This window comes from Hyperolius riggenbachi, chromosome 12, assembly GCF_040937935.1.
Source record: "Hyperolius riggenbachi isolate aHypRig1 chromosome 12, aHypRig1.pri, whole genome shotgun sequence".
In the NCBI taxonomy this organism is placed as follows: domain Eukaryota; kingdom Metazoa; phylum Chordata; class Amphibia; order Anura; family Hyperoliidae; genus Hyperolius; species Hyperolius riggenbachi.
Window position 1 is genome coordinate 96327473 of NC_090657.1, and position 26805 is coordinate 96354277.

Below are 26805 nucleotides of genomic sequence, written 5' to 3' on the forward strand. Positions count from 1 at the left end.
TAAGTTTTAAGCACAGATGGCTAGTGCAGTGGGGTGTATCGGTCCCTACTCTAAATTATTTATAGTAGGGGGTAATGGGTTGATGTAGGACTTTGTCTACCTTGGTAGATCTAACTTTTCATGGATTTAAAAAAAACCTCTGCCATCACTCGGAGCCAGGGAAGTATTTGTGCCTTGAGCTCTCTACGTCATAGTCTTTTTAATATACTTGTCTTTATGAACATTTATCTCAATATATTTTGCCTGATGACCACAAATTAGACCAATCTGTAATCCTTTATTGTGAAGGCTGAATATGATCATATTGTGGTGGACAATAAAAATGGAAATTCTGAAGTTTTCTTTTATATTACTGTACTTGTTTACTGTTTGTTTTACATGCAGGAGGTGTAGCTATTTACTTTCATCCATTCCTCAGGTGATGACAAATGGAGGGCATAGTAAGGGTTTTGGCTTTGTGTGCTTTTCTTCCCCGGAGGAGGCTACTAAGGCGGTAACAGAGATGAATGGGCGGATAATAAGCACAAAACCTCTATATGTAGCGCTAGCTCAACGGAAACAGGAGAGGAAGGCGATTCTTACTAACCAGTATATGCAGAGACTGGCGACATCAAGGGCACTTCCTGGTCCAGTGCTCGGTTCATTCCAACAGCATGCAAGCTACTTCCTGCATGCTGTTCCTCAGGTAATACATTTAAAGTTTGTAACCTCTGTGCAATGGATATGTTACTGCTAAGTAGATTTTTGCTACATTGTTATTTAGTTTATTTGGAAGGAAACCATAGTGCCCAAAGGAATTCCACGCAAAACATAGGGGGAGAAAATACAAATTCTAGATAGATGGTCCTGGCTGGGATTCAAACCTGAGACTCTAGTGCAGTAAAGTGCTATCCACTGTCTCCATGCTGTTGGGTTGTTAAGATCAAAGATCACCTCCACGGCTCAACTGCTGATGTCCTCTGCAGGCACTTTTCAGGTCTCATTCTGCAGGCTTCTAAGTTAGATCATGAAGTGATGCCAGCATTCACTGAAACATGATTGGGTTAATTTGCTAAGATAAGAGTACTGTGGGGAATACTAAAGTACATTAGAATACCCAGATAGCTCTTGGTGCCATTAGAGTATAAAGGGCTAAAAGGGACCAAAAAGCCCTCCTACTAAAAAGCAACGCTAAATATAATTTTGCCTTCTTAAGACAATAGGCTTACACCCCCCTCGTGACCAGACTATTTTTTTTTTCAATTTAGTGCTCTGCAGCTTTAAGAGCTTGCTGCAGAGCACTACAACTCTGATGTGGGCTCTGATGTGCTGCAGACTGTTTTGACTGTTTTGGTGATATATATATATATATATATATATATATATATATATATATATATATATATATATATATATATATATATATATATATATATATATATATATATATATATATATATATATATATATATATATATATATATATATATATATATTCGACTATTTTATATTTTCTCTTTATTTCCTCCCTCCCCTCAGCAACCAATCCCAGTGATTGGCTCTTATAGGCTGATCGCTCAGTGAACCTCCCCAGGGGACTGCCAAGTGACATGGCTGTCCCCAGTACAGCGCTGCCCTAGATCTAGATCGCAGCACTGTAGAATGTGAATAGATGGCAGTTTCGCCGCTTGTAGACTGATGACGGGCAAACCATGCCCCAATTGCCGTTATGCGGTCCTGGGGAGCCGCCGCGTTCACGCCTGTCGGCGTGATGTGGTCTTTAGGTGATTAAAACAGAAGGCATTTGCAACAATTCAGCTTTGAATGAGCATCTGTGGTTTCCCATGATGTATTACATCCGAATATGCGAATCATCTCTTTATGCCCCTAAAGCTATGCACTTGTTGTGCGCACTCCCCCCAGGGCTGTGCAGGAGCCTCGGCTGTGTGCATTCTGGGAATGTCAGATTGCGAAAACTTCCAAACCGTTCATGCCTAGAAGACTCCTGGCCGCGGCTGCTGTGCTCAGCAGAGGGCGCACAGAAAGGACAGAACATGCTCTATTGCTCCTTTGGGGTTCAGTCTGAGATTTGAACGAAGGACACAGCACCAAAATGGCTGTAAAAGTTGAGGGTTCACAAAGCTTGGGAAGGAAAAAATGGAGACAAAAAGTGCAATATTTGGGCCCTCTATATAAAATTCTGCCTACAGTCTCCCAGTGCAAAATCCGGATATGAGGGCCCCAGCATAAATCTTGTACCTGCGTCCGTGGCTCCAGCTATGCCATTGTCACTTTTCTTACTCATGCCCTACCCCTGTTTAGTGTGCCTATTTAACTGCACAGCATTACTGTATGATCCAATTTAATTTGGGATGTGACGTTAGAGAGACCTTGAAGCAAAAAGAAAGACAAAGCGCCCAAAATATAGCACCAGACTAATTATAATATGTAAATTATCATCAATTTTATTGGGAAAACATAATTCCTAACATAAAAACAATTAAAATCACCAAAGGTGAAATAGTGGGGTATACCAATTATTATGAATAACAGCAATGTATTAATCTAGATTGATCCGCCAAACCTCAAAGATCATGTATACAGTGCAAAAGCATAGGAATAAATACAATTATAAGATTTTCACACAATTAAGATAACTAATAAGTCCAATCTTTGTACACACAATAGTGAAAAATATATATACAGTATGTGTAAACCCGAGTAGGAAAAATGCCTAAAAATACTGCTGCAAATACATCAACCCCTATAACATTCAAGTGGGTTGAGAGACTATTGAATAGATAAGGCAGAGAGTACACCAGTGCAAAAATAGTATGAACTAGTGCAAGAGAGACTTGCGTGTCCAAGAGAGGAGGAGAGGACATCAATACCAACCGCCTTAACGCATCTCACAGATCCACCGGCTTCTGAGAGAGGGTGGACCCACGAGATGCATTAAGGCGGCTGGTATTAATGTCCTCTCCTCCTCTCTTGAACACGCAAGTCTCTTGCACTAGTTCATACTATTTTTGCACTGGTGTACTCTCTGCCTTATCTATTCAATTGTCTCTCAACCTGCTTAAATGTTATAGGGGTTGATCATGATTTGAGAAAGGACCTATAATGGCCCGAAACGCATGTGCGTCATCATTTGATATAGACCCGGATATGCTTTTGTACTTTTATATGATGTTTTAATAGAGCTGAAATAAAGGAACCTTTTAGATGGTGCTTATCGTATGGAGTGGATTGTAATATACTTGTGACTCCAAAGAGTGATTTGAGCACATCTCCTTCACCATTGGTGCAGTGGCAATTACGTTGAATAGGGGGTATTTGCAGCAGTATTTCTAGGCATTTTCCCTACTCTGGTTTACACACACATATATATTTTTCACTATTGTGTGTACAAAGATTGGATTTCTTATTAGTTATCCTAATTGTGTGAAAATCTTATAATTGTATTTATTCATACACTTTTGCACTTTATACACGATCTTTGAGGTTTGAAAGACCTATCTATATTCACCTCCTTGGCGGTAATGATGAGCTCAGCTCGTCCATTACCGCCGGAGGGCGCCGCTCAGGCCCTGGTGGGACGATTTTCTTCATTTTTTTTTTTTTTAAATACGCAGCTAGCACTTTGCTAGCTGTATGTTAAGGACGATCACCGCCGCTACCTGCCGAAAGCTGCTACCTGCCGCGTTACAGGGACCCCCCAGGACCCCGTGCGCAGCCTGGCCAATCAGTGCCAGGCAGCGCTGAGGGGTGGATGGGGACTCCCGATGATGTCTTCAAGATCGTCGCCATGGCGACGGGGGAAGCCCTAAAGGAAATTCCATTCAGAACGGGATTTCCTTATGGGCATACGCACCGGCGGCGATCGGAGGGGTGGGAGGGACGCCGCAGGGAGGGGGGGGATCATGTAGCTAGCACTAGGCTAGCTACATGATTTAAGAAAAAAAAATGCTGCGCCGTCACCCTGGCGCATTTAATAGAACGCCAAGGTGGTTAGTACATTGTTGTTGTTCAGAATAGTTGGTATAACCCACTTTTTCACCTTTGGTGATTTTTATTGTTTTTATGTTTGGAATTAAATTTTCCCAATAAAATTGATGGTTATTTACATATTTTAATTGGTCTGGTGCTGTATTCTGGGCGCTTCGTCTTTCTTTTTGCTTCAGTATGTTTTGCCCATTAGCACAGGTTTGGTTTCTTTAAGTTGGAAACAGGCTGTCTACATGTGGGGTTGGTGTGGCTGTGTAATATTTTAAAGCTATAGGCTTGCTTTACACCAGTGGTTCTGGATGCTTGCCTTGCTTACAAGTGTGAAAAGGGATAATTTGCATATTCATTAGTGGTGCATTGTGGGTAACCACAAATGTTCACTTATAGCTGAATTATTGCAAATTTCTTTCTGTTTTAAGAAGGCAAATTCCACCAAGCATTGCTTATTCGTAGGAGGGCTTTTCGGTCTCTCTTACTCCCCTATACATTTCTAGTGGTTTTGGTCACCCTGAGCTGCTTGCTTACTGTTCTTCAGTACCATAGTAGCCTATCCCTAGGATGTTTATTATTCTGTTCATATTTTTATGGTGCTTGTCCAAATCTTTATTTCAAGTCAAAGAGACTATCTGGACTTGAGGTTGATAAACAATAAGCATGTATCACATGACCACTATTCCACTTTAAATTCAAAATTCTGCTAAGCACCTCTTTTCGCAGAGTGACATGGATTCAGCAAATCTTTGCTTTTGATCCTAGAAGAGGTCATGAAGGGGAAATTACCATATATGCTTAAATATAAACCAATCCGAATATAAAATATGATCCTTATTTTTTTCTTTGAGAAGCTAGAAAAAATTGTTTAATCCTAGGGTAGAAACTCAAACCGCTATTTTTAACATTTCTATATGTTAAATTAACGCACAAAGGTACACATTAAGGAGCCCAACTTTGGAGGGTAGAGAGGTAGCACGGGGTCTGCTTCAGGAAGCATACATTGTATACCTGTAACGCCTGCCCTTACTCCTCCCCCATAGAAAACATGCATTGTGCCATTGGGTACCTTCCATTGTATACCCAGGTATAGACCAGCAAACAAAGCTTGGCGTATACCTAAGTATATACAGTATGCTTTAACACCACTGTATGTACAAACCCTTTTGTAACTGTTGAAACCATGGCTGGCAAAAGTATATAACTCTTGATTAGTCTGTTGTAATAGAATGGACAGCGCGTTTAATTTGCTACAGTAGGCTTATATTGAACAAGAACATCCAGAAAATGATTTTGAATAGTAGTAATAACCTTATTTTTCACCCCAAGCCACCAAACAGAGCCTTTTACAGTACAAGTCCCATAGCACCTGTGCGCCCCACATCTCATTGGTCAGCACAGCAGTCCAGACCTGCACGTAAGTCGATGACAGATTTTTTATGTATGTCCATTTCTCTTATAGGACTGTGTTTTAAGATCTCCTGAAAGGTTTCCCCTACTTGCCGGCATAGGTACACCGTGCATAAGTAATGTATATATTTGCATTTTTAAGTTTTGCCTGTTTTGAGAAAACATACAATCTTGTCTACTTATCATTTTATAAGCTTTCTAGCCCTCCTTAAATACTTACCTCTGCTTTCTTTTCCATACTGGGAAACCACTGCAGTTAGGCTCAGTCCACACTTGTGATGGTTCACTAATGGCGAGCTGGAGTGGACAGTGCAGTGTCTGCTCCGTTTAGAGTCCGGAGAGGATGCGTTGCCAATTTTAACTTTTATCAATGGCACTGATAGCGATAGGATGTACACATCAAGAATACAATTGGGGAGGTAGAGAAAAAAAAGGGTAAACGGACTGTAGACCATACATGTCAAACTCTGGTCTGTGAGCCAAATTTAGCCTGCAGAGCCATCAGATTTGGCTTGCTAGTGGTTTCCTCACTTTGCATTATGTTTAGACCACCAGGGAAGCTATATTGGGGGTGAAGTTTTAAAATACCAGAAAAGCCATATAGGGGAGGGAAAAAGCACTAGACACCAGGGAATCATGGTGGTGGGGTGTCACTAGACACCAGGGAGCTGTATAGGAGAGGGGCACCAGATACCAGGGGTTGTATAGGGGACATAGAGGACCACTAGACACCAGGGAACTGTATAGGGGAAGGAGGGGGGCACTAGATACCTGGGAACTTTATAAGGGAGGTAGGTGGCCACAAGACATCGAGATTGGTCTGAGACTTGGTCCCAGTGTTCAATGTCATCCCACTTTGTATTTGAATTTGACACTCCTGGTTTTGACCAAATATATTCATAAAAAATTATTTTAAATCGGGCATGTAGCAAAAAAGAGGAGAGATCAGCTGTGAACTCTATGCCTGCACTTCCCCACAGTGCCTATTAGTTCTTACACCAGGCCGAACAGTCACAGGTAGCAGACCCGAAGGCAGAAGAAGCGAGGCACTGTTTCCTATTGATGACTGCCTGCCCTGGGAAACCAATGTAGTGGCCAAGGTTTCACAGCTGATCTCCCTTCTTATTTACTTAATGTTCGATTTAAAAGGATTTATTTTGTTATTTTTAGAGAAGTGATAACTTTGGTTCACACCATCAATGCGCTCTTTTTCCTCTACCCTCTTTTGTCTTTCAATCTGTTGCCCAACAGATCTATATTGGAAACCCATATTGGAAACTTTGGGGGGAGTCTGAGATGCAGTACTTCACATTTACTTTCCAAACCCTCCTCTTCTTTAATCAACTTAAAAAAGTTGGGGAGTTTGGGGAGGGGAATTGGTTGTGGATTATTATTTATATTTCTGGTTTTGCCATAATTTCCAGTTATCTGTAAAGACAAGCCAGAGGATTCTACACACTTGTGGATCCCTGAGGATTACATCATGTAAACTTAATTGTGTTGAATAACAGCTGAGCATCCCCAAAGCTATCCATATAAATGCAGGCCTAGGGATAATACTTGTTTAGCAAGCCCCCAGGCTTGCATTGAAAACCCCATAAAACCATTTTTTTTTTCATATGAAGGTGGCAAGATCTAGTATGACTTGCTTAGCTCTACTTATTCACAGCTTATAGTTGTGTATGTATGCAGTTTGTCAGGATAAGAGGCCAAAATTCAAAATCCTGGACAAGGTCAATAGCCTAACCCCCAGTATTAAGCAGTTCTCTGGTTGGATGGTGTAAAGTGGCTGTTCAGTAAGCCAAAAGTTAAAGAGAAATCAAGAGCCCAATATGGTGTAGTATGTCAAAATTGATTGGATAAATGAAACCGTGAGATGGTAATACTCACAAACACGGGTTACCACCTAGGTAACCACTCATTAGGCAGGTGAGGAGATTAGACCTGTCCTCACTCAGGATTAGGAAGTCGCTCTCTGTAGATAGGAAGAAAGGGGGTAGATCACCCCTCCACCTGGGGTGGACTTAAATATATTGGTAGGTGAACAGAGGCGCCAGAAGGATAAAAGTACTCTGGTGCTCTGCTGGCTATAACTGAATTGCTGTTGTTTATCCCCTGCTTATTGCCTGAAGAAGTGGGCTGTGCCCGCGAAACGCGCTGCATCTTTGGGGTATTTTCAATAAATGTGTAAATCTATATATTTACAGTCCTTGGTGTCTGCTTTAACTGAGGCGAGTCCACCACTTCCTCCCAGCAATTTTTTACAAATTTTATGTACTTTTATCCTTCTGGCGCCTCTGTTCACCTACCAATATGTTCAGTAAGCCAGCACCTATTCAGTAGGAGACCTTGGGCAAGACTCCCTAACACTGCTGCTGCCTTTAGAGCATGTCCTAGTGGCTGCACCTCCGGCGCTTTGAGTCCGCCAGGAGAAAAGCGTGATACAAAGGTTGTTGGTCTTTGTCCCCTGTTTAGATAGTCAGATGTGCCCCCAGTATAAATAGCCAGATGTGCCCCCTGCATTAGGCAGCCCCACCCCCTCCCCCAAGTATAGATAGCCAGATGTTTTTCAAACTTTACATGAATACAATTCGTACCTGCACAAGAGAGAAAACATTCCCATCAGGGCTGGGATAGCCAGATGTGCCCCCAGTATTAGGCAGGCCCCCCCAGTATAGATAGCCCTTTGTGCCCCCAGTATTGGGTAGTCTATCCCCATATGCAGAACGGAGTGTGCTTCTCTCACCTGTCGGCACCATCTGTTGCACTGCATGCCCCCTTCTGACTCCCTTGGCGCATGTAATAAGACACCACTAAAGGGGGGGTCATAGAGAGGAGATGCTGTGCGACAGAGGCTGATGAGCGATCCTCACAGCCACAGCACTGACAGGTGGGGAAGCGCGCTCTGCTCTGCATGAGGACGGACAAAACGGCACTTGGGGAGGCACAGACATGTCCTCAGGGCTTGGCACCCAGAGGCTGCTGCCTCCCTTGCCACTTCCTCAGCATGGCCCTATCTTCTGTGTTCCACTCCATTTGATTTCACATACGTAATGTTTTGTGTCCTGTGTGACTGCAGATTATCATCCACCTACACCACTGATGCGGACAGTTCCTCCCAGACGTCCCTCGTCTAACATCAGTACAATGAAGCAAGCTTCAACCCAAGTGCCTAGAGTCAATGCTCAAAGCCACAGAGTAGGTAAGAGATGAAATATCTGAATACACATCAAGTGCTGTTTACATGTCCCAGAACATTGTGCAAGACACAAGTAAGCATGAGGGTCCCCTCATCTGTCCTCTTGGGAATGGGAGAAGGGCCCTCCTCCTCACTTCTCCCAAATGTCTTTTTTCCCAAAGAATGGGTTAAGGAAAGTCAGACCAGTATTTTTCAGACTTTTTCCTTTTGGCAGTCTTATAGCTGTGCAGGAGCGGTGTGCAGGGTCAGCTGTTTAGTGAAAGCCTCTGTGTTCGAAGGTGAATGATCTGGAGGTCCAAATATTCAGTTTCATTTCCTCAAAATATGTTTCCTTGTAGCCCGCCCAGCAAATGACACAAGACACAATCACAACACTCTCTCTCTCTCTAGCCAATTGGGTGTCGGCACAGAGGTGGTGGGCCTGTAGGGGAACCTGATTCACACTTACAGGCACTGCCCCATAGAGCCGCCTCCTACCTCCTACACGAGCCAATGACATGCCACTTAGATGGGTTTCAAACGTAGCTGAAGCATATTATACCAACGGTTCTAATGCTATGTACACACTATGAGATTTTCTGGCAGATGTACTGCCGGATCAATAATTTCCAACATGTCTGAAATAGATCTGAAAATTATCAGACATCGATCAGAAATCAGATCAGACATGTTGGAAGTAATCGATCTGACAGTAAATCTGCCAGAAAATCTCAGAGTGAACCTAGCATAGGGGTGATGGACCTGATGGGAGAATTGATTACAGCTCACAGGACCACTCCCACGGTGCCACTCTCACCTACCCTATTGGTTGCCGCATAATATTCAAAATCCCAAAGCTCCTTTACATATTACCTACTGTGTGGGCACCCCGGTGGTCTCTAACCTGCACCTATGCACTTTGTATAGCCTGGGTGTGAGTATCTATTCAATTTTGTTAAAATCGTAACATCCTAAAAAAAAATACTGGGGCCATGTCCTGAACCTTTAAGGTGCCCTGCCTCTAATAATGATACAATCTTGATTGTACAATCTTACCAAATCTTTGTAGTAGAATAAACTAAGTGAATAGACTTTTACATGGATACTTTAATTTTAAATATATATTTTTTAATAATACACACAGGTAGGAAACCATTAGGCACCATTATTTATTTCAAGCTTGAACCACTGTGAAGGGTTGGTAATTAGAAACATTTGAAATAATGCAAGAGAGTATACAACCTTCAGGCATAAGTCATTATTACATTTGAAAAGTTAAACCATATACAAGTGCCTCGACATTGGTAAACAAAAAAAACTGAATCGCCAAATGTGCATAAGTATATACAGTAGAATCCCTTTATAGTAAACTCCAAGGGACCAGGAAAAGTAGTTTAGTTTATCAGAAGTTTATTAGAGCAAAATCGGTCAATGTGGAAAAGTAGTTTACTATATCAGAATTGGTCATACATTGAATATTTAAACAGTCACATTTTCTGGGACCTGAGGACTGAGTTTACTATATCCAGAGGTTTACTATATCAGAGTTTACTATATCAGAGTTTACTATAACGAGATTCTACTGTAATACCAGTCAACTGACAATGCAAAAGGTGGTTAAACATATAGAATAAATGGGTTAAATCAAAATAAACCATGTACCTTAAAGGGAACCTTAACTGAGAGGGGTATGGATGTTTCCTTTTAAACAATACCAGTTGCCTGGCAGTGCTGCTGACCTATTGCTGCAGCAGTGGCTGAATCACACACCTGAAACAAGCATGCAGCTAATCCAGTCTGACTTCAGTCAGATCACCTGATCTGCATGCTTGTTCAGGGGCTGTAGGTAAATGTATTAGAGACACAGGATCAGCAGGAGAGTCAGGCAACTGGTATTATTTTAAAAGGAAAAATCCATATCCTTCTCAGTTTAGGTTCCCTTTAAGCCCACATTGTCAGCTTGAGAGATCCAGGGGTCCCAGGTTTTCTTGGAGTGCAGCATGCAGTCATGAGCGATAGCTAACATACATTAGTAGATTATAAAAGGATGAACTCTCTGAGCCACTGGTGTAATGGAAAGTTTAGAAACCTTCCACTGAGAGCCCAGGTACACTTTCGCTGCCATGACAATTAACTGTACCAACATATGAGCAGGAAATTTAGTGGGGCCATCTTGATGCCACATTAGTAAAGTGGCAAAATTGAGGTGTAGCATAGACTGGACGGACGGATGAGATGATAACCATGTCCCTCCAGAAGGCAGCAACCACTGGATGTGTCCATAACATATAAACAAGGGTCCCTACCCAGGAGAACGGGAAGGCAGAGGAAGATGGCATGGGAGCAATCAGTCTGGAGGGGGGCTGGAGGATGCCCCAGGTATGTATAAATATTTTGTATATAGTCGTCTCAGGTTCACTTTAAGCTGGCCACATGATTGATATGTGTGGCCGTGTACTAGAAAAAATATCCCCATTCCTCAAACAGGCATTACTCTACTCTCAAACACCTTTTTGCTCTCCAAAGGCTGTTTGTGTTTTTACTAAATAATTTTCTCCAACTGCTGTCCATCATTAGAAGGTACCACTCCTCACTAGTCGCCTAGTTACCACCCATTCTCTTTGGTGCAGATAATAGTGGAGAACCTTCATTTTTTTTCTAGCTGTCCTACAGTATGCATGATTTCTGAGAATTGGATTGGGAATTTTGGCTGCAACAAGTAAAAGCCATCCTGAGAGGTTCCAACTGAGCTTCAAATGTGTTCTATATCCCTCAATCCAGACAGAATCCTAATGCTGTTTAGTCAAAACATTTTTTCTCTTTCCATTCATTCGGGGACAAAGTAGACCACTGAGATATACGCCTTTGCCATAGAAAGTTCAACCTCAACAAAGAAGCCCGGCCTCTAGGCCATTTTCCCTGGGATACCCCCAGAGAACTCAGTTGTTGCTTAGTGTTTTTGGAAGCAGTGTGTGGAAACCATCTGTGTTTGCATTTAAAAAGAATTGCACCCCAAGCTACTCTTAAACTACCCTCCCCCTCTAATCCTACTTTTAATATCTACATAGGAACCAGGCAGGGATGCCCCCTCTAACTGGCCCTATTCGCCCTTGCCATGGAGCCATTAGCTATTCATATAAGGCAAACCTCTGAAATCTCGGGTTATAAAATCAACGAATCCCAATTCAAACTTAGTATGTTTGTGGATGATATCCTCATGACTGTCCAGAATCCACATTCTACAATCCCTGCTCTTCTTTCTCTCCTATCTAAATTTGAAGAGATCTCGGGTCTTAAAATTAATAAAGAAAAATCAGAGGCCATATTCTGCAATACTTCAACCTCTGAGGCCCAGCAAATCACTTCATCATATGGTTTCCAATACCAACCACATTATTTACAGTATCTAGCAGTCGATGTGTGCAACAAGAGTGAGGACCTCTATCTCAGAAACTATGCCCAATTGATCCCGTCTCTTATAAGAGACTTGCACACATGGAACACATATTCATTAATCAGCGGTGAAAATGACCCTCCTCCCAATCCCTATAGTGAGAAAAGATATAGAGAAACTTCAAAAGGAAATATTCCTATTTACTTGGGCACATAAAAAGCCAAGAATAACAACCAAATGTATGCATTGGCATAGATCAGAGGGAGGGCTCTAAGTTCCCAATTTATATAAGTACTTTACCGCATCCCAAATAGCACAGCTTCCTCTTATCTACGTGAGCAATCGCTCTCCTATATGGGTCACCATTGAGAACCCAATTCTAGCCCCTTAATCCTGGAAGGGCCTTCTTTGGGCCACCTCAAAAGCTCATAAATCAATCAAAAAATTATCCCCTATTACCTCCCACTTGCTTTCTATCTGGACCAAGTCACGGTTAAAATATAACTTCCAATCCTTTACCTCACCAGCTTTACACCTCTGGGGTAATCCAGATTTTCCTAGTGGTCTCGATATAAGAGCATTTAACTGGTGGACCTCCCGCAATCTGAATACGATTCGTGACTTCTTAATAGACTGGAAAATACCTACATTTGCTCAGTTATGCCTCACACTACAAGTTCCCACTGGTGAATACTTCAGGGCACTTCAGATTTATCATTTTATTTCCTCTATCGCTCCCCCTTCCTTTGTACCCCATAACACATCATTCGAATCTATATGCCTTCATGACCCCCTTCATAAAGGGCTGATTTCTGTACTCTACACAGACCAAAACCATCCTCCCACTACACCAAAACCTGTCTTTATCTCTAAATGGGAATCTGATTTGGGGTCAAAGCAAGAGCAGGAAAAGTGGTCTGAGGCCCTGGAGACCCTATCCAAACATCCTGTGCTTTCAAATGAACTTATCTGCCATGGCAGTCAGGTGACATATAGTCATATAGAGTACTCATATAGAGGTCTCTCCACTGTACCTACCTCACACCCTGCAGAATACACGCATTTGACCATACGGTGTCGGCTGACTGCTTTAGAGGATGTACCACTTAAGGCACCTTTTTACATACATGGTGGTCATGCCGTAAGATTTCTCGTTTTTGGAACAAAATAATTCAAATTATTTCAGCAGTATTCAAAAGGGCAATCCCGAAGGATCCCTGGGTAGTTTTATTAGGCTATAAACCAACATCCACCCGACACCCTGAGCACCGTCTATTGCAACATATATTTAACGCTGCCATAGTTCATGTCGCCACAAACTAGCGCTCTAGAGTTTTGGCAGTAACCAACGTCATCAAAAGGGTTGATGAAGCCATGATCTCTGAAAAAAATCAATGCTAGATTAGCAGACAAACTAGAAAATTTCTTGATAGCATGGACCCCTTGGATAGATTATAGAGGATGTTCTACCCTTAACATTGTGTCATAGTCTCCCTGAGCAAGTTTGCCCTCTAGCATTGTGTTTACCTAAGATAAGCTACTCTTTCATGTTCGATCCCTTGACAAATTGAACTAAACCCAACTCCTATCCATTAGCTGAACCCGAACGGAGACCAGTGGACACCCCCATATTCTTCCATTAGATACTCATTTTCTTCAATATGATGTTTAAGTATACATGTACTTGCAATTTTGATATCATATCTTGGTAAGATGTAATTATCTGTAACATGCTTCTTATGCAAAGTTCGTTTTCCTGTTATTACTTTGACCACACTGTTCTACTACATATGCCTCTTCTAACAATGCTGGTCTATTCCATGTTTGTTTAACCTGACTTTTTTGCCTTAATAAAGAGATGTCTGAAAACTAAAAAGAATTGCATGCCTGGATTGCATTATGCAGTCCATGCAATATCAGTCTATTCCTATTAAGCTCAAAATGAAGATACGAGGAGAGGTCAGCCTCTGTAGAAGAGCAGTGTGCGCAAAACGGCTGTAAGGCTCCAGTGCCCTACACCCACAGCAACCGCCCGCCTGCCTGGATCGGTATGTGCACATGAACTCATAACAACTGTGGTATTCAAAAGAGTCATGTATTGTGTGTAGTGTATCTCTCCATAGGTTGCACAATAAACTAGCCTATGCAGTATGCAGCAGTGCCGACCTCTTCGAGTATCTTTATTTTGAGATTACCACTGCATATGGTCCGAGCACGCTGAAGCAGCCACCCAGCCTGGCAGACATTAACTGCTTTTCCAACTGCTCCACGCCTATTGGCGTGAACTTGGCGGCAGCTCCAGGACCACTCCACGCCAATTGGCGTGAAGTCCAAGGGGCGGAGATAGCAGGGGATGTGCGCGCATCCACATTGTAATGACGAAGCTCCGCGTCATCATTGGTGGTGGTCGTCACTAGGATACTGTTAGACGACGAAATCGGCGTCTAATAACACTGTACAGCGCTGCGATCTAAGGCAGCGCTGTACTGGGGACAGCCGTGTGACACGACTGTCCCCCCTGGGGGAGAAAGGAGCGATCCGCTGTCATAGGCTGGCAGAGGGAGGGAGGGGTATACATTTTTTTAAAAAAAGCTTTTTTTATTTAAAAAAAACAACAAATAAGTATTTATAAAAAAAACAACAACATCCTGGGAGCCATCACAGCCCAACAGAAAGCTCTGTTGGTGGGCAGAAGAGGGGGGGGGGGGGGATAACTTGTGTGTTGAGTTGTACGACCCTGCAGTAAGGCCTTAAAGCTGCAGTGGCCCTATTCATAAAAAATGGCCTGGTCACTAGGGGGTTTAAGACTGCGGTCCTCAAGTGGTTTAACACCTTCCAATAACTGCCTGTAGCTGCAGTGGCAATAGTTCTCCAGTATCTTTCTATTAAGCCCTGTACACGTGGGGGATATTCGGGTGACCTCTGTTGCCCTGAATTGGACGGAAACTGGACAGAGTAAGGCCGATACTATACAGAGAGGGTGGTCTCTGAGGAAGCCGGATGTTCCAGCGACACACGTGTCAGACCTAAAAGGTGGCTGCGACAAGTTGGAGTGGTGCAGTGTGCAGGTAGTATGGCGGTTTGATTTTCACGCCGTTATCAGATCTTTGTGGGACTGACTGACTGGGAGCGCTTTGTCATATATACATACGTTTCTATATCATAATATACATACTGGCGTTATATTGTCCACATTGCACTTTGGCTTATGCATCGCACTTTGCACCTTATTGGGATTAGCTTACTGATTGTATCTAACGATTGATTGTATATGTATTGGGCTACTGTGGACTTTGGTTTGGAATGGTGATTTCTGTATGTATTATACAATATTGCACTTGTCACTTTGTAAACTTCTACCCTTTTGATCTTAGCATATGTGTATATATATTTTCTCTAGCCGTCATACGGGACACTTGGAGATGAGGCTCCGCCCATCCAATTAGTGGAAACCACCTGAAAGAGTAAAAAGAGTATTTATAGCCCCCACCCTCCCCTGGCTCCTCAGTTTCATTTGGTTTCCGTCCCGAAAACGCCGAAGAGGAGTAGCTCCCTTAAAGTTTATTATTTTTATTTAGCCTCACTAGGTGGTGAGGCCAAGAGAAGACCGGGTGGCTTGGGTGATCATTGTGAACGGTAGTGGCGTCACTTTACTCACACGGTTTTCTGCCGAACGCGGTGTTCGGATTTCGATCCCTCTGCCCTCCATACGCATTTGTGCGGGCAAGGATCGTGGCACTCTCCCACAGCTGCTGAGTTTCTTTCGCCGAATTAGCATCCTCTTGGCAGCACTGCACATGCAGGAAATCCCTGGGCCACAAGCGATGGTTGGGAAGCTGGCGCTGGTGGGGGAGTCCAATACAGGAGAACTAGGCAGCATAAGAAATGGAACTGCTCCTGTTGTTCTCCCCATGATGGAAAGATGGGATCACAGGCAAGAGGCTTCCCAGTCTGTTCCAGCAGCAGAGGTGAGTGCATTGTCCATGCTGGAGAGATGGGATCACAAGCAAGAGGCTTCCCAGTCTGTTCCAGCAGCAGAGGTGAGTGCATTAACCTTGCTGGAGAAATGGGATCACAGGCAAGAAGCTTCCCAGTCTGTTCCAGCAGCAGAGGTGTGTGCACTGATAGTGCATTTTTGCAGGGATATACACTCACATGATGCAGTTTAGAGTGTGATTTCACCTGTTTTATCCTTTCCCTCTCTCTCTATATCATAGCAAGCTAAAAGTAAAAGCGGGGGAGGTATAAGATAGTGTTTGGAGAAGCCAAAAACTAAAAAGGTTGCTATTGCAACATTGTTTCCCCAGTATTATAACGAGATGATTTGTCAAGCCTGCACTAAATCTATGAGAGCTGTAGTGATTGACAATTTATACAAAGAGGTAATGGAGTTTTTCAGGTTAAGGAAACCCATGAGCAGTCTTGGAGTCATTTGTTTCCTATGCTAGATGCAGAAACTGACTTTTGTTTGCAGGGATGTGCACTCATATCATTGAGATTAGAGTGTGATTTCTTCCCCGTATTTATTTTTTTCTGTTTTCCTATCCCTTGTGTCCATACAATCTAGCTAGGAATGCTAAGAAGCAGATGGGGTGAAGATAAATTGTTGCCATAGCAGCAATTGGCTTCCCCAAGAATACAACAGGATGATTTGTCAAACCTGCACTGGAGCGATGGTGATTGACAATTAAGGAGTAACGGAAACTTTCAAGGCATGAATCTCTGGGTAGTTTTCAGGGAGTCCCTTGTTTCGATTTTGACTTTCGATTTATGACTTTGAGTCTTTCGATTATGACTTCGAGTCTTTCGATTATGACTTCGAGTCTTTCGATTATGACTTCGAGTCTTTCGATTATGACTTCGAGTCTTTCGATTATGACTTCGAGTCTTTCGATTATGACTTCGAGTCTTTCGATTATGACTTCGAGTCTTTCGATTATGACTTCGAGTCTTTCGATTATGACTTCGAGTCTTTCGATTATGACTTCGAGTCTTTCGATTATGACTTCGAGTCTTTCGATTATGACTTCGAGTCTTTCGATTATGACTTCGAGTCTTTCGATTATGACTTCGAGTCTTTCGATTATGACTTCGAGTCTTTCGATTATGACTTCGAGTCTTTCGATTATGACTTCGAGTCTTTCGATTATGACTTCGAGTCTTTCGATTATGACTTCGAGTCTTTCGATTATGACTTCGAGTCTTTCGATTATGACTTCGAGTCTTTCGATTATGACTTCGAGTCTTTCGATTATGACTTCGAGTCTTTCGATTATGACATGACTTCGAGTCTTTCGATTATGACATGACTTCGAGTCTTTCGATTATGACATGACTTCGAGTCTTTCGATTATGACTCCGAGTGTTTTTCGATTAGGACTCCGAGTGTTTTTCGATTAGGACTGTGAGTCTCTTTCGATTAGGACTTCGAGTCTCTTTCGATTAGGACTCTGTCTGGTTTGATTACGACTTCGACTTGTTTCGAGTGGGTCTTTGAGCCTTTTTCAGATTGGTCCGGCCTGTACATCAGACCGGTTTTCAATTGGTCTGATGTACAGGCCGGCATTTTACCTATGCTGGCTGTGGAGATTGACAATCTTGTAGAAAGGGTATAAGTGAATGCAGAGTAAAGGGTTTCGAGATGCTGAAATCTTAGAAATGTATTCAGTAGATTTTTTTTTTATCCAGGATTTTAATGGGATATTGCCAATCCTGCTCTGAGGGCCAGTGCTCAGTTGTGTGGCAGAATTATTCTACATGAGAATTCACTGCCTATACAATTATATGTACCTGTGCATAGTACTGTGTCGTTTTGGCAGAGTAGTGCTCCAGGGTTGTAGCCCTCCCTAGGTATGTCTTTTCAGACTACTTGGTTATCTCTCCAAGTGTCCCGTATGACGGCTAGAGAATGTTACAGTTAGACTTACCGGTAACTGTATTTCTAGACATCATACGGGACACTGACCCACCTCTATTCCTGTCGCACTCTCTTATGGCTATTGGATTGGGGGTTCATGGGTTACACTTCTTTTAAGGTGTCTTTTATTTCCTCCCCTCTTCTCTGTGTTTTAGTTTGAGGTACTTTCATTACACTGAGGAGCCAGGGGAGGGTGGGGGCTATTAATACTCTTTTTACTCTTTCAGGTGGTTTCCACCAATTGGATGGGCGGAGCCTCATCTCCAAGTGTACCGTATGACGTCTAGAAATACAGTTACCGGTAAGTCTAACTGTAACATTTATGGGATCATGTTTACTTTCTACTGCCTGCACAGCCTCTATAACTATTATACATGTATATTGAACTTGCCCACATATATTGTATTGCTCCTACCACTTAAAGAGAAACTCCGACCAAGAATTGAACTTTATCCCAATCAGTAGCTGACACCCCCTTTTACATGAGAAATGTATTCCTTTTCACAAAAAGACCATCAGGGGGCACTGTATGACAGTTTCTTGTGGGAGGAGTTTCACTACAAGATCAGAGGACGGTGGTACTCCTGGCAGTTTCCTGGCAGTTTCCTGTCTGTGAACCTTGTTGCATTGTGGGAAATGGCTGTTTACAGCTGTTTCTAACTGCCAAAAATGCATGCAGCAGCTTCATCACCTGCCAACAGTAAAAATGTCACCATGTGATAAATGTCAGAATGTAAATCAGGGATTTAAAAGATTTTTCAATGGGCAAACACTGACTAAATCAGTTATACATAATTATTCAGTCTTAGTTGTGACAGCGCTCCTCTTTGTATAATCTGTAAATTCAAACGGAAAAACTCCACATAGGCTATCATTCATGAAAGTGCTGTTGGTAAAATAAATACATGCGGGAAAACACAACTGTCGGTATTTTAGACTTCTGGCTGCTCATTCATAAAAATGTTGCCAGTTGCGATAGCACTGAGGAGATTCCCCGAACTAGGCTGGCGGTAGGCAGGAGGTAGGCTTGCGGAAGCACAGGAAGCTGCCGAGTTGATACATTTCCCCGTGTTCCGCTCTACTGCAGCTGTCTGGGAGGTCTGTGTCTCCATTCACTTAACATTATCGCCACATGCAAGGGAGCGGCACTTCCCGACCTCACACCGCATGCGGAAATCTTTATGAATTAACATTTTGCTACATTTGTTACGATAGTCACCGCACAAGGCGATGATTTATCGCTCTGCTCGGTAATGTCAGCTTTTCATGCGGAAAGAGCCTTTATAAATGCAGAATTTGCTATGTGGTCGTTACAGTCAGCTGTTTTAAGCATTTCTGCATGCGGAACTGCTTTATGAATGATAGCCATAGTGCGTTACGATTATAATTATAATGCAATAGCATGCAACCATCCTCACGTGCACTGTGATCCACTGTGCTTCACTCAGCGTAAAAACTCCACACAACACCCCTTCAGTATAGCAGCTCACCAGATTGACACCACCTCAGAATCCAGGTGGGTCTAGCGTATAAGCTCCAGAACAACAGATGGCAGTACTCCACTTTTCCAAAGTATAAATCCAGTATTTAATCCGTAGTATGCACAGAAAAACAGATAAAACATGACTTGGCATAATACAGGTTTAAAACTGAGCAACAAAGGCCTGCGCATATATGCGCACTCACTTAATCCAGGTGAAGATAAGGCCTATCGGGCTATACAGCCCAGCAGTGTCTGATGTCACTGGGCAGTGCGAGCGGAGGATTCGCCGATCCAAGGAGTACCCTAAGCAGCAGAGGTTCGGGACGCTGGCACCGCACGGATAAACGACACTGCTGGGCTGTATAGCCCGATAGGCTTCATCTTCACCTGGATTAAGTGAGTGCGCATATATGCGCAGGCCCTTGTTGCTCAGTTTTAAAGCTGTATTATGCCAAGTCATGTTTTATCTGTTTTTCTGTGCATACTACGGATTAAATACTGGATTTATACTTTGGAAAAGTGGAGTACTGCTATCTGTTGTTCTGGAGCTTATACGCTAGACCCACCTTGATTCTGAGGTGGTGTCAATCTGGTGAGCTCCTATACTGAAGGGGTGTTGTGTGGAGTTTTGACGCTGAGTGGAGCACAGTGGATCACAGTGCACGCCGAGGGTGGTTGCATGCTATTGCATTATAATTATAACAGTAACGCACTATGTGGAGTTTTTCCGTTTGAATTTACAGATTATATAAAGAGGAGCGCTGTCGCAACTAAGACTGATTTGTAAACCTGGAAATGTGGTAGCGAACGCTCTATAAGCAGAAGCTGTATCTGAATTACAATTCTTTTGAACTCCTTTTGTGAATTTCTGTTAGTATCAATTTGAGACCTTATTGATTCTGGGTGTGTATTAGGTAGGCGCAGTTTACATAAGATTGCATTATACATAATTGTAAAAATGAAGCACTTTTTTTTATTACATTATTTTCACTTGAGTTCCTCTTTAAGTATTCCCCGTGGCCACCCGTCCCTATTTTTGGATTATAATTGTTTTTTGTCTCCCCTAGTTTTGTCTCCCCTGGTTTTCCTTATTGTGTGTTTTTTTTTGTCTTGCGTAATTTGATAATGACGAATAATAAAAACAATACATTTATATTTTCATATATTTGGTGCATTGTGAGATCTTTTTCTCTTAAAGGTTCATAGTTTCTTTCCTTAGACATGCACATTTGTATATAGATTATATTAAGATGTATGTTTGCTGTGCTCTCTGGACCCTTTTTTTTTTACACTGTACAGACGTGTCATCCGCTGCTGTGACGCTGCTGTTGCTATGCGGGAGGGATGGAGAATGAGCAGCTTGCGATGGAGCGCAATCTCAGGGAGAGAGGGGAGAATAATGTGATTGGGCATTGGGGTTCGCCAAAGATCCATCATGCTAGATCTATAGCAGACTTTGTGTGCCGGTGTACATAGCTCTACCCTAACTGGAGGCTTGAGCCCTAACCACGGGCTTAATAAATATATATATATATATATATATATATATATATATATATTTTTTTTTTTAACCCTCCCTTCTCCCCCCCCCCCCCCCCGCCAGCCAATCAGCGCGATTGGCTGACAGCGGATCGCTTCTTTGCCGCCCAGGGGGACAGCTGTGTCACACAGCTGTCCCCAGTTCAGCGCTGCCGTACAGTGTAAATAGATGGTGGTTTTCAAGCGGAGATGCACACGCAATCTCCTGCAAAAAACCTGCCCCAGGACTTCATGCCAATTGGCGTGTAGCAGTCCTGGGGCTGCCGTCGCATTCGTGGCAAGGGGTTATAGGCTTTTATAGTTAGTTATACGCTGGACCCCAATATCCACAGACTCACCTCCTAGTATGCCCCGCTAGGTCGCAGCCTGGAGTCTATTTTTCACATCAGGGTAAGGGCACCTTTTATTATCACGTGGGTTGTTAAAATTGAATTCTGACTTTATTTTTTCCAGCAAATATTGGCACCCAGACAGCTGGTGCTCGGGCCCAGGGAAACTCGTCAGTCATGCGGCCAGTTCCAACACAGTACAGGTATTCCAGCTCTGTAAGGAATGCTCATCAGGGAGGCGGCAACTCACACCATCATCAGGTACTGGAATGAAAAAGGGGCTTCATTGGCTGTGTACACACGTGTGCTGCTGTCTGAATCGGCAGGAGAGGAAATGTATTGCTAGCATCAGTGATAATAGAGCGCTGACAACTTCACTGATAACCTAAAATTAGGTTGGGATACAGGAGGCATATATAATGCTTTCTCTCCAGTAAAAATGCAGCTTATCGCTTTTAGTTCCAGATTGTGTGTATATTCCGTGATATACATGTCTGTGATATGTTTATATTCTGTCTCCTCCATAGGTGGCAGAACCTGCAGCCGTAAAGCAAGGGCAAGGCCAGCTTACAGCCTCAATGCTTGCAGCCGCTCAACCACAAGAGCAGAAACAAATACTTGGTGTGTACAGTTTACATGTTCATATGTGCACTTGCATTTTTATTAGTCAGGAGTGTCACTGAAACATTTCTGGGTTTTGTATAAAAATAATGGTTCAGCCAGATAAGCTAATAATGTGCATGTGAAGAGCTGAGCAGGAATGTTAATCACACGCAGCAAAAGAATTAGTTCCATTGGGCTTTTCCTTGTATCGGTGGATATGTGGACCAGACACTCTCTCCTTACGTTGGAGGTGTCATGTGTATCCGCTAACTTCATTGATTCTCCATGGCAGTGTTCAGCTTTCCGATACCTAACTTAAAGGACAACCGAGGTGACATGTGACATTAGATGGACGTGTGTATGTACAGTGCCAAGCAGACAAATGACTATGCTGTGTTATCTTTTTTTCTTTCTATGCCTGAGAAAAAATTTAAAAAAACAGGTATGCAAGTGACAGTTTCTTTCCAGGTCAGGACTGGGTCGGACGATAGCTCAGCCCCCACTGATAAGTAATTACAGCCATAAAATTTTTTCATGGCAGTAAATGGCTTTTGAGAGCAGGAAAGAGAGAAAAGGGGTCAATAGTTCATAATTAGAGCTCTGGCATACTTTAATGAAGGTGTCATTGAGCAGAGACGATGAAACGGCAAAAACTTAAAAACTAGTTTCAAATATAAAATAAAACTGGGAGAAGCAGGGTAGATACTATTGTTTATCTCATCAGTTTATTTACACCTCGGATGTCCCTTAAAGAGGAGCCATAAGGATTTAACTTCATCCCAATCAGTAGCTGATGCCCCCTTTCCCATGGGAAATCTCTTCCTTTTCTCAAACGGATCATCAGGGGGCTCTGTATGGCTGATGTGGTGAAACCCCTCCCACAGTGTGATCTCAGTACCAGGGTGCTGACATCACACTGTGGGAGCCTTGTTGCATTGTGGGAAATAACATCTCTTTCCAACTGCCAAAAATGCATCATCTCTTTCCACAAACATCAACTGCCAGCAGTAAAACTGTTGCCATGTGATAAATGTCAGAATGTAAATCCGGGAGAGGAAAGATTTTACAATGGGCAAACACTGATTAAATCATTTATACATAATTTTTTGTAAAAATTACTGGTACGTTATTTTCACTGCAGTTCCTCTTTAAAGCAAACCTGAAGCGAAAAAAAAAACTTATGAGATAATGAATTGTATTTGTAATATAGATAATTAATAGAACATTAGTTGCAAAGGAGAGTCTCATAGTTTTTAATTTCAGTTATATATTTTTTTTTTTATTGCATTGTATCATTCTGTTGCAGTTTTAAAATCATACTCTGTCTTTTAACCTATAAAACAACATAGAAATGAGCCGTTAAACTTTCCTGCAGTAAAACCTTATCTCAAGCTGTCTCCCTGTTTCTTGGTTGTTTAAAGGGATACTGTAGGGGGGTCGGCGGAAAATGAGCTGAACTTACCCGGGGCTTCTAATGGTCCCCCGCAGACATTCTGTGTTGGCGCAGCCACTCCCCAATTCTCCGGCCCCGCCTCCGGTTCACTTCTGGAATTTCTGACTTTAAAGTCAGAAAACCACTGCGTCTGCGTTGCCGTGTCCTCGCTCCCACTGATGTCACCAGGAGTGTACTGCGCAGACACAGACCATACTGGGCCTGCGCTGTGCGCTCTTGATGACATCAGCGGGATCGAGGACACGGCAATGCAGGCGCAGTGGTTTTCTGACTTTAAAGTCAGAAATTCCAGAAGTAAACCGGAGGCGGGGCCGGAGCATCGGTGAGCGGCTGCGCGGGCACAGGATGTCTGCGGGGGACCATTAGAAGCCCCGGGTAAGTTCAGCTCATTTTCCCTCGACCCCCCCTACAGTATCCCTTTAAGTGCATCAGAAAACAGGACTGTATTTGACCCTCTTTTGTATAGATAGCTGAAGTTTTTTTTAAACTCTTTCTGTACAGGAATACAACATGAGACTCCTATCATTGCTTCTAATGTTCTATTTCTTAGCTGGACTACACATACAATTCAGTTGAATGCTGCGGCTTTTCATTCGGGTAAGGCGGAAATGGCCAAACCCGATCGTATACACTCTACTGCGCAGTTGCGAGTCCTTTTGCGCCTGCGCAGTAGAGCAGATACCATCAGACTCTATTTCCACCTAGCCCAAAGGAAGAGCTACTGCAGCTGTGCAGGACCGTGGAGAGGTAAATAAATCAAGCCTTGTCGGGGGTGGATTCGGAGGCACCAGCGCTATATTGCCTGCAGCTACAGGGATGGGGGAAGGGTCGTTGGGACCCTGAGGCTTCCCCCTCCCGAGAGAAGTACCCCCCAGGGGAAGTTTTTTTTTTTTTTTATAGTACATAATCTCTTTAAATTGACCTTTTAGCAAAAGGCTTTTCCTGGCAAAAACATTTGTTACAAGCACCAGACAACGCATTTCGTGGGTCCAGCCTGCTTATTCTGCTATAGGCACACATGTGAATGCCTGTTAACAGCTTGGTCCAGGGGGTGTTATTGTGGCCATACACGATGCAAGCTTTTATTTTAACAATTGAATCAGAGCTATTGGTAGTGAAATTGTTATATCCTGCTTAGTAATCTTGCATAATGTGTCATTTAGAACTATACCTGGTGTTGGATGGTACCTGTGGAGTCTGTGTTCTGATAATTGCTGTATTGATCTGTTGACAGGTGAACGGATTTATCCTCTGATACACAGCATGCATCCGAACCTTGCTGGAAAGATAACTGGCATGTTGCTGGAGATTGATAACTCTGAACTATTGCTTTTGCTGGAATCTCCGGAATCCTTTCAGTTGAAGGTACAGGAACAATCTGTCTCCATATTACACTTTGTTTGATATGACTGGCATTGCGGTGGATAAAGGTACCTAGACATTCTTACCAACGCTTATGCTGCAGTGTCTTAGAGTACATTCGAACAAGTTCACTGACTTTCCATCAGCAGATTTCACATATGGATAAGGTCTGTTTTCTTTGGGGTATCATTGATCTACTGGTATTAGTAGGTCTTTGGGATGTCTAGAAACCGAGAACTTACAAACTCCATGCAGAAAGTGCTCAGTGGACATAATTAGAATGATTAGGACTGGTTCAGATGGCTGCCAGCAATTTTCCCAGTCTTAGCGGGGATGAATGGAAGCCTTTATCTCACACCAGTTAGTTTGTGAGGGGATCCTTCTGCAGGTTATGTATTGAGACCAAACATGGTCTAAACATGTCGGGCTTTAATAATATTCAAACTTTCAAACTCTTACTTTATTCCAGTTCTGCCTTCCTCTTTCTAATGTATGCTATTTTTCTTTCATTGGTAGTTGTCCTGTATAGGAGCAGAACATTATTGCATTTTATTTAACCACTTCATGCAATGAGTGCATGTACATGTGCTGAATGGATGTTTATATAAACGTCCTATTTGCAGTAAAGGTGCACAAATGGAGCATCTATAAATGTCCATTTTGCAGGAAGTGGTTAAAATAAAAGTTTGATACTTTCCTCCGTAAAGACAAGCCACTGGATGGTTCAGAGGCTTCCCTGGTCTCCCTACACCCCTCATGTACTGCGTTGGGATCCTCTAAACCAGTGCTGTCCAACTTCATAGTTGGCTCATAGCTAGCACCAGATTTTTTTAGTCTGGAGGGGGCTGAGCATCAATGTTCCGGATTTGGCAAGCGGAGCCAAGCGCGAACAAGAGAATGGGCCTGCCAGAAGAGGGCTGACAAAAAATAGTCCAGGCAAACAAGTGTGGCATGCGGGCCAGTTGGACAGCACTGCTCTAAACAATCTTTGACGTTATGAAGTGTACAAGCACGGCCGCATTGCACAGGCCCAAAGTACAGGCTGCATAGTAGCTCAGAGCCCCTCGTGATTACCATTTTCCCCCTCAGTGCATGAGTGGCTCCATGCTACTGCACAGGCTTGAACCCACTGGTGCCTGTGAAGTGTGTCCGCACTTGAACATGAAGGGAAGTGCAGCTGCGCAGACGAGGAGGGTCCCAGCCAGCAGCAGAGTGGTTGCAGGTGATCGAGGAAGCCTCTGGAGGATCCAGAGGCTTCCCTCTACTGCTGTATGTATGTGACGCTTTTCTTTCCTTTTTTAGTTATAGATCTACTTTAAAGTGATTTTTTTTTCCATACATAAATGTTTTCTTGTCTGAATCCATCTTCATAAAGGTGGAAGAAGCCCTTGCAGTCCTTCAGGCCCACCACTCAAAGGAAGACTCATTTAGACATGGTTCCCAGGTTCTCATGTGATGGTCTTCAAGCTGGACGATATGTAGGAGGTCTAGTAACTGTTGTACACTGTATGTACGTTATGCACGGCGGAAACGTGGAAGTATTCCCTGAAGATACCAAGATTTAGTTTGTGTGTGTTTGTCAGTATTGTGTAAGATAATGTAAAGTACATTTCATGACGACTGTAGGTATTATTTATATATTTAATTTTCATGTTTCTTGGTTTTTTAAGTTTTTGTTTTGTTCTGTAATTATTTTCTGCACTAAATAAAAAAACTTGCACACGCAAACTTTAATTTAAATTTTTTTTTTATTGTTCGAATACTTTTACTGAATTATCCTGGTTTCAGCCTCAGAAACGCTTCCTATATCTATAGCTGTATATTGTTTATGTAAACCCGCCCTCCCTGTGATGTTTAGTCTCCACTGTTTAGTTATGCAGAATTCACCTCCGAGACCATTCTGGGATTTCAGGTGTTGTTTCTGCTGCTTTCAGAAGACACGCTAAACAGACATTCCACAGTGATACACCTACTAGCAGTAAAGATGTTGCCACCTGTAATAAAATTACGAATGCAAATTGGGGAGAAGAAAGATTTTACAATGGGCAAAAACTGAATTTATGAAGTAGTATTGTTAAAAATAAACAATTGTATACTTTAGAGTGTACCAGAACTGGCATAAACGGAAGAATTAATATTTGGGGCTTCCTCCAGCTCCA

General features: G+C 42.7%; 1 protein-coding gene across 9 annotated transcripts in view; it reads left to right on the forward strand.

Annotated features, from left to right (window-relative positions):
• The window catches only part of PABPC1L (poly(A) binding protein cytoplasmic 1 like), a 70308-nt gene extending 43930 nt beyond the window's left edge, over window positions 1–26378 (forward strand). For 7 of the 9 annotated variants that reach the window (XM_068263721.1, XM_068263724.1, XM_068263722.1 and 4 more), the window contains 7 exons: window positions 419–685; window positions 5308–5395; window positions 8468–8590; window positions 21353–21489; window positions 21756–21849; window positions 24519–24649; window positions 26022–26378. In XM_068263721.1, coding sequence (XP_068119822.1) covers window positions 419–685; window positions 5308–5395; window positions 8468–8590; window positions 21353–21489; window positions 21756–21849; window positions 24519–24649; window positions 26022–26102 — 921 coding nt within the window. In that variant the 3' untranslated portion in view covers window positions 26103–26378. Of the gene's footprint in view, window positions 1–418; window positions 686–5307; window positions 5396–5440; window positions 5505–8467; window positions 8591–21352; window positions 21490–21755; window positions 21850–24518; window positions 24650–26021 lie in introns of all 9 variants that reach the window. The other 2 variants (XM_068263726.1, XM_068263727.1) reach the window with 2 other exon arrangements.
• The last annotated feature ends 427 nt before the right edge of the window (window positions 26379–26805 follow it).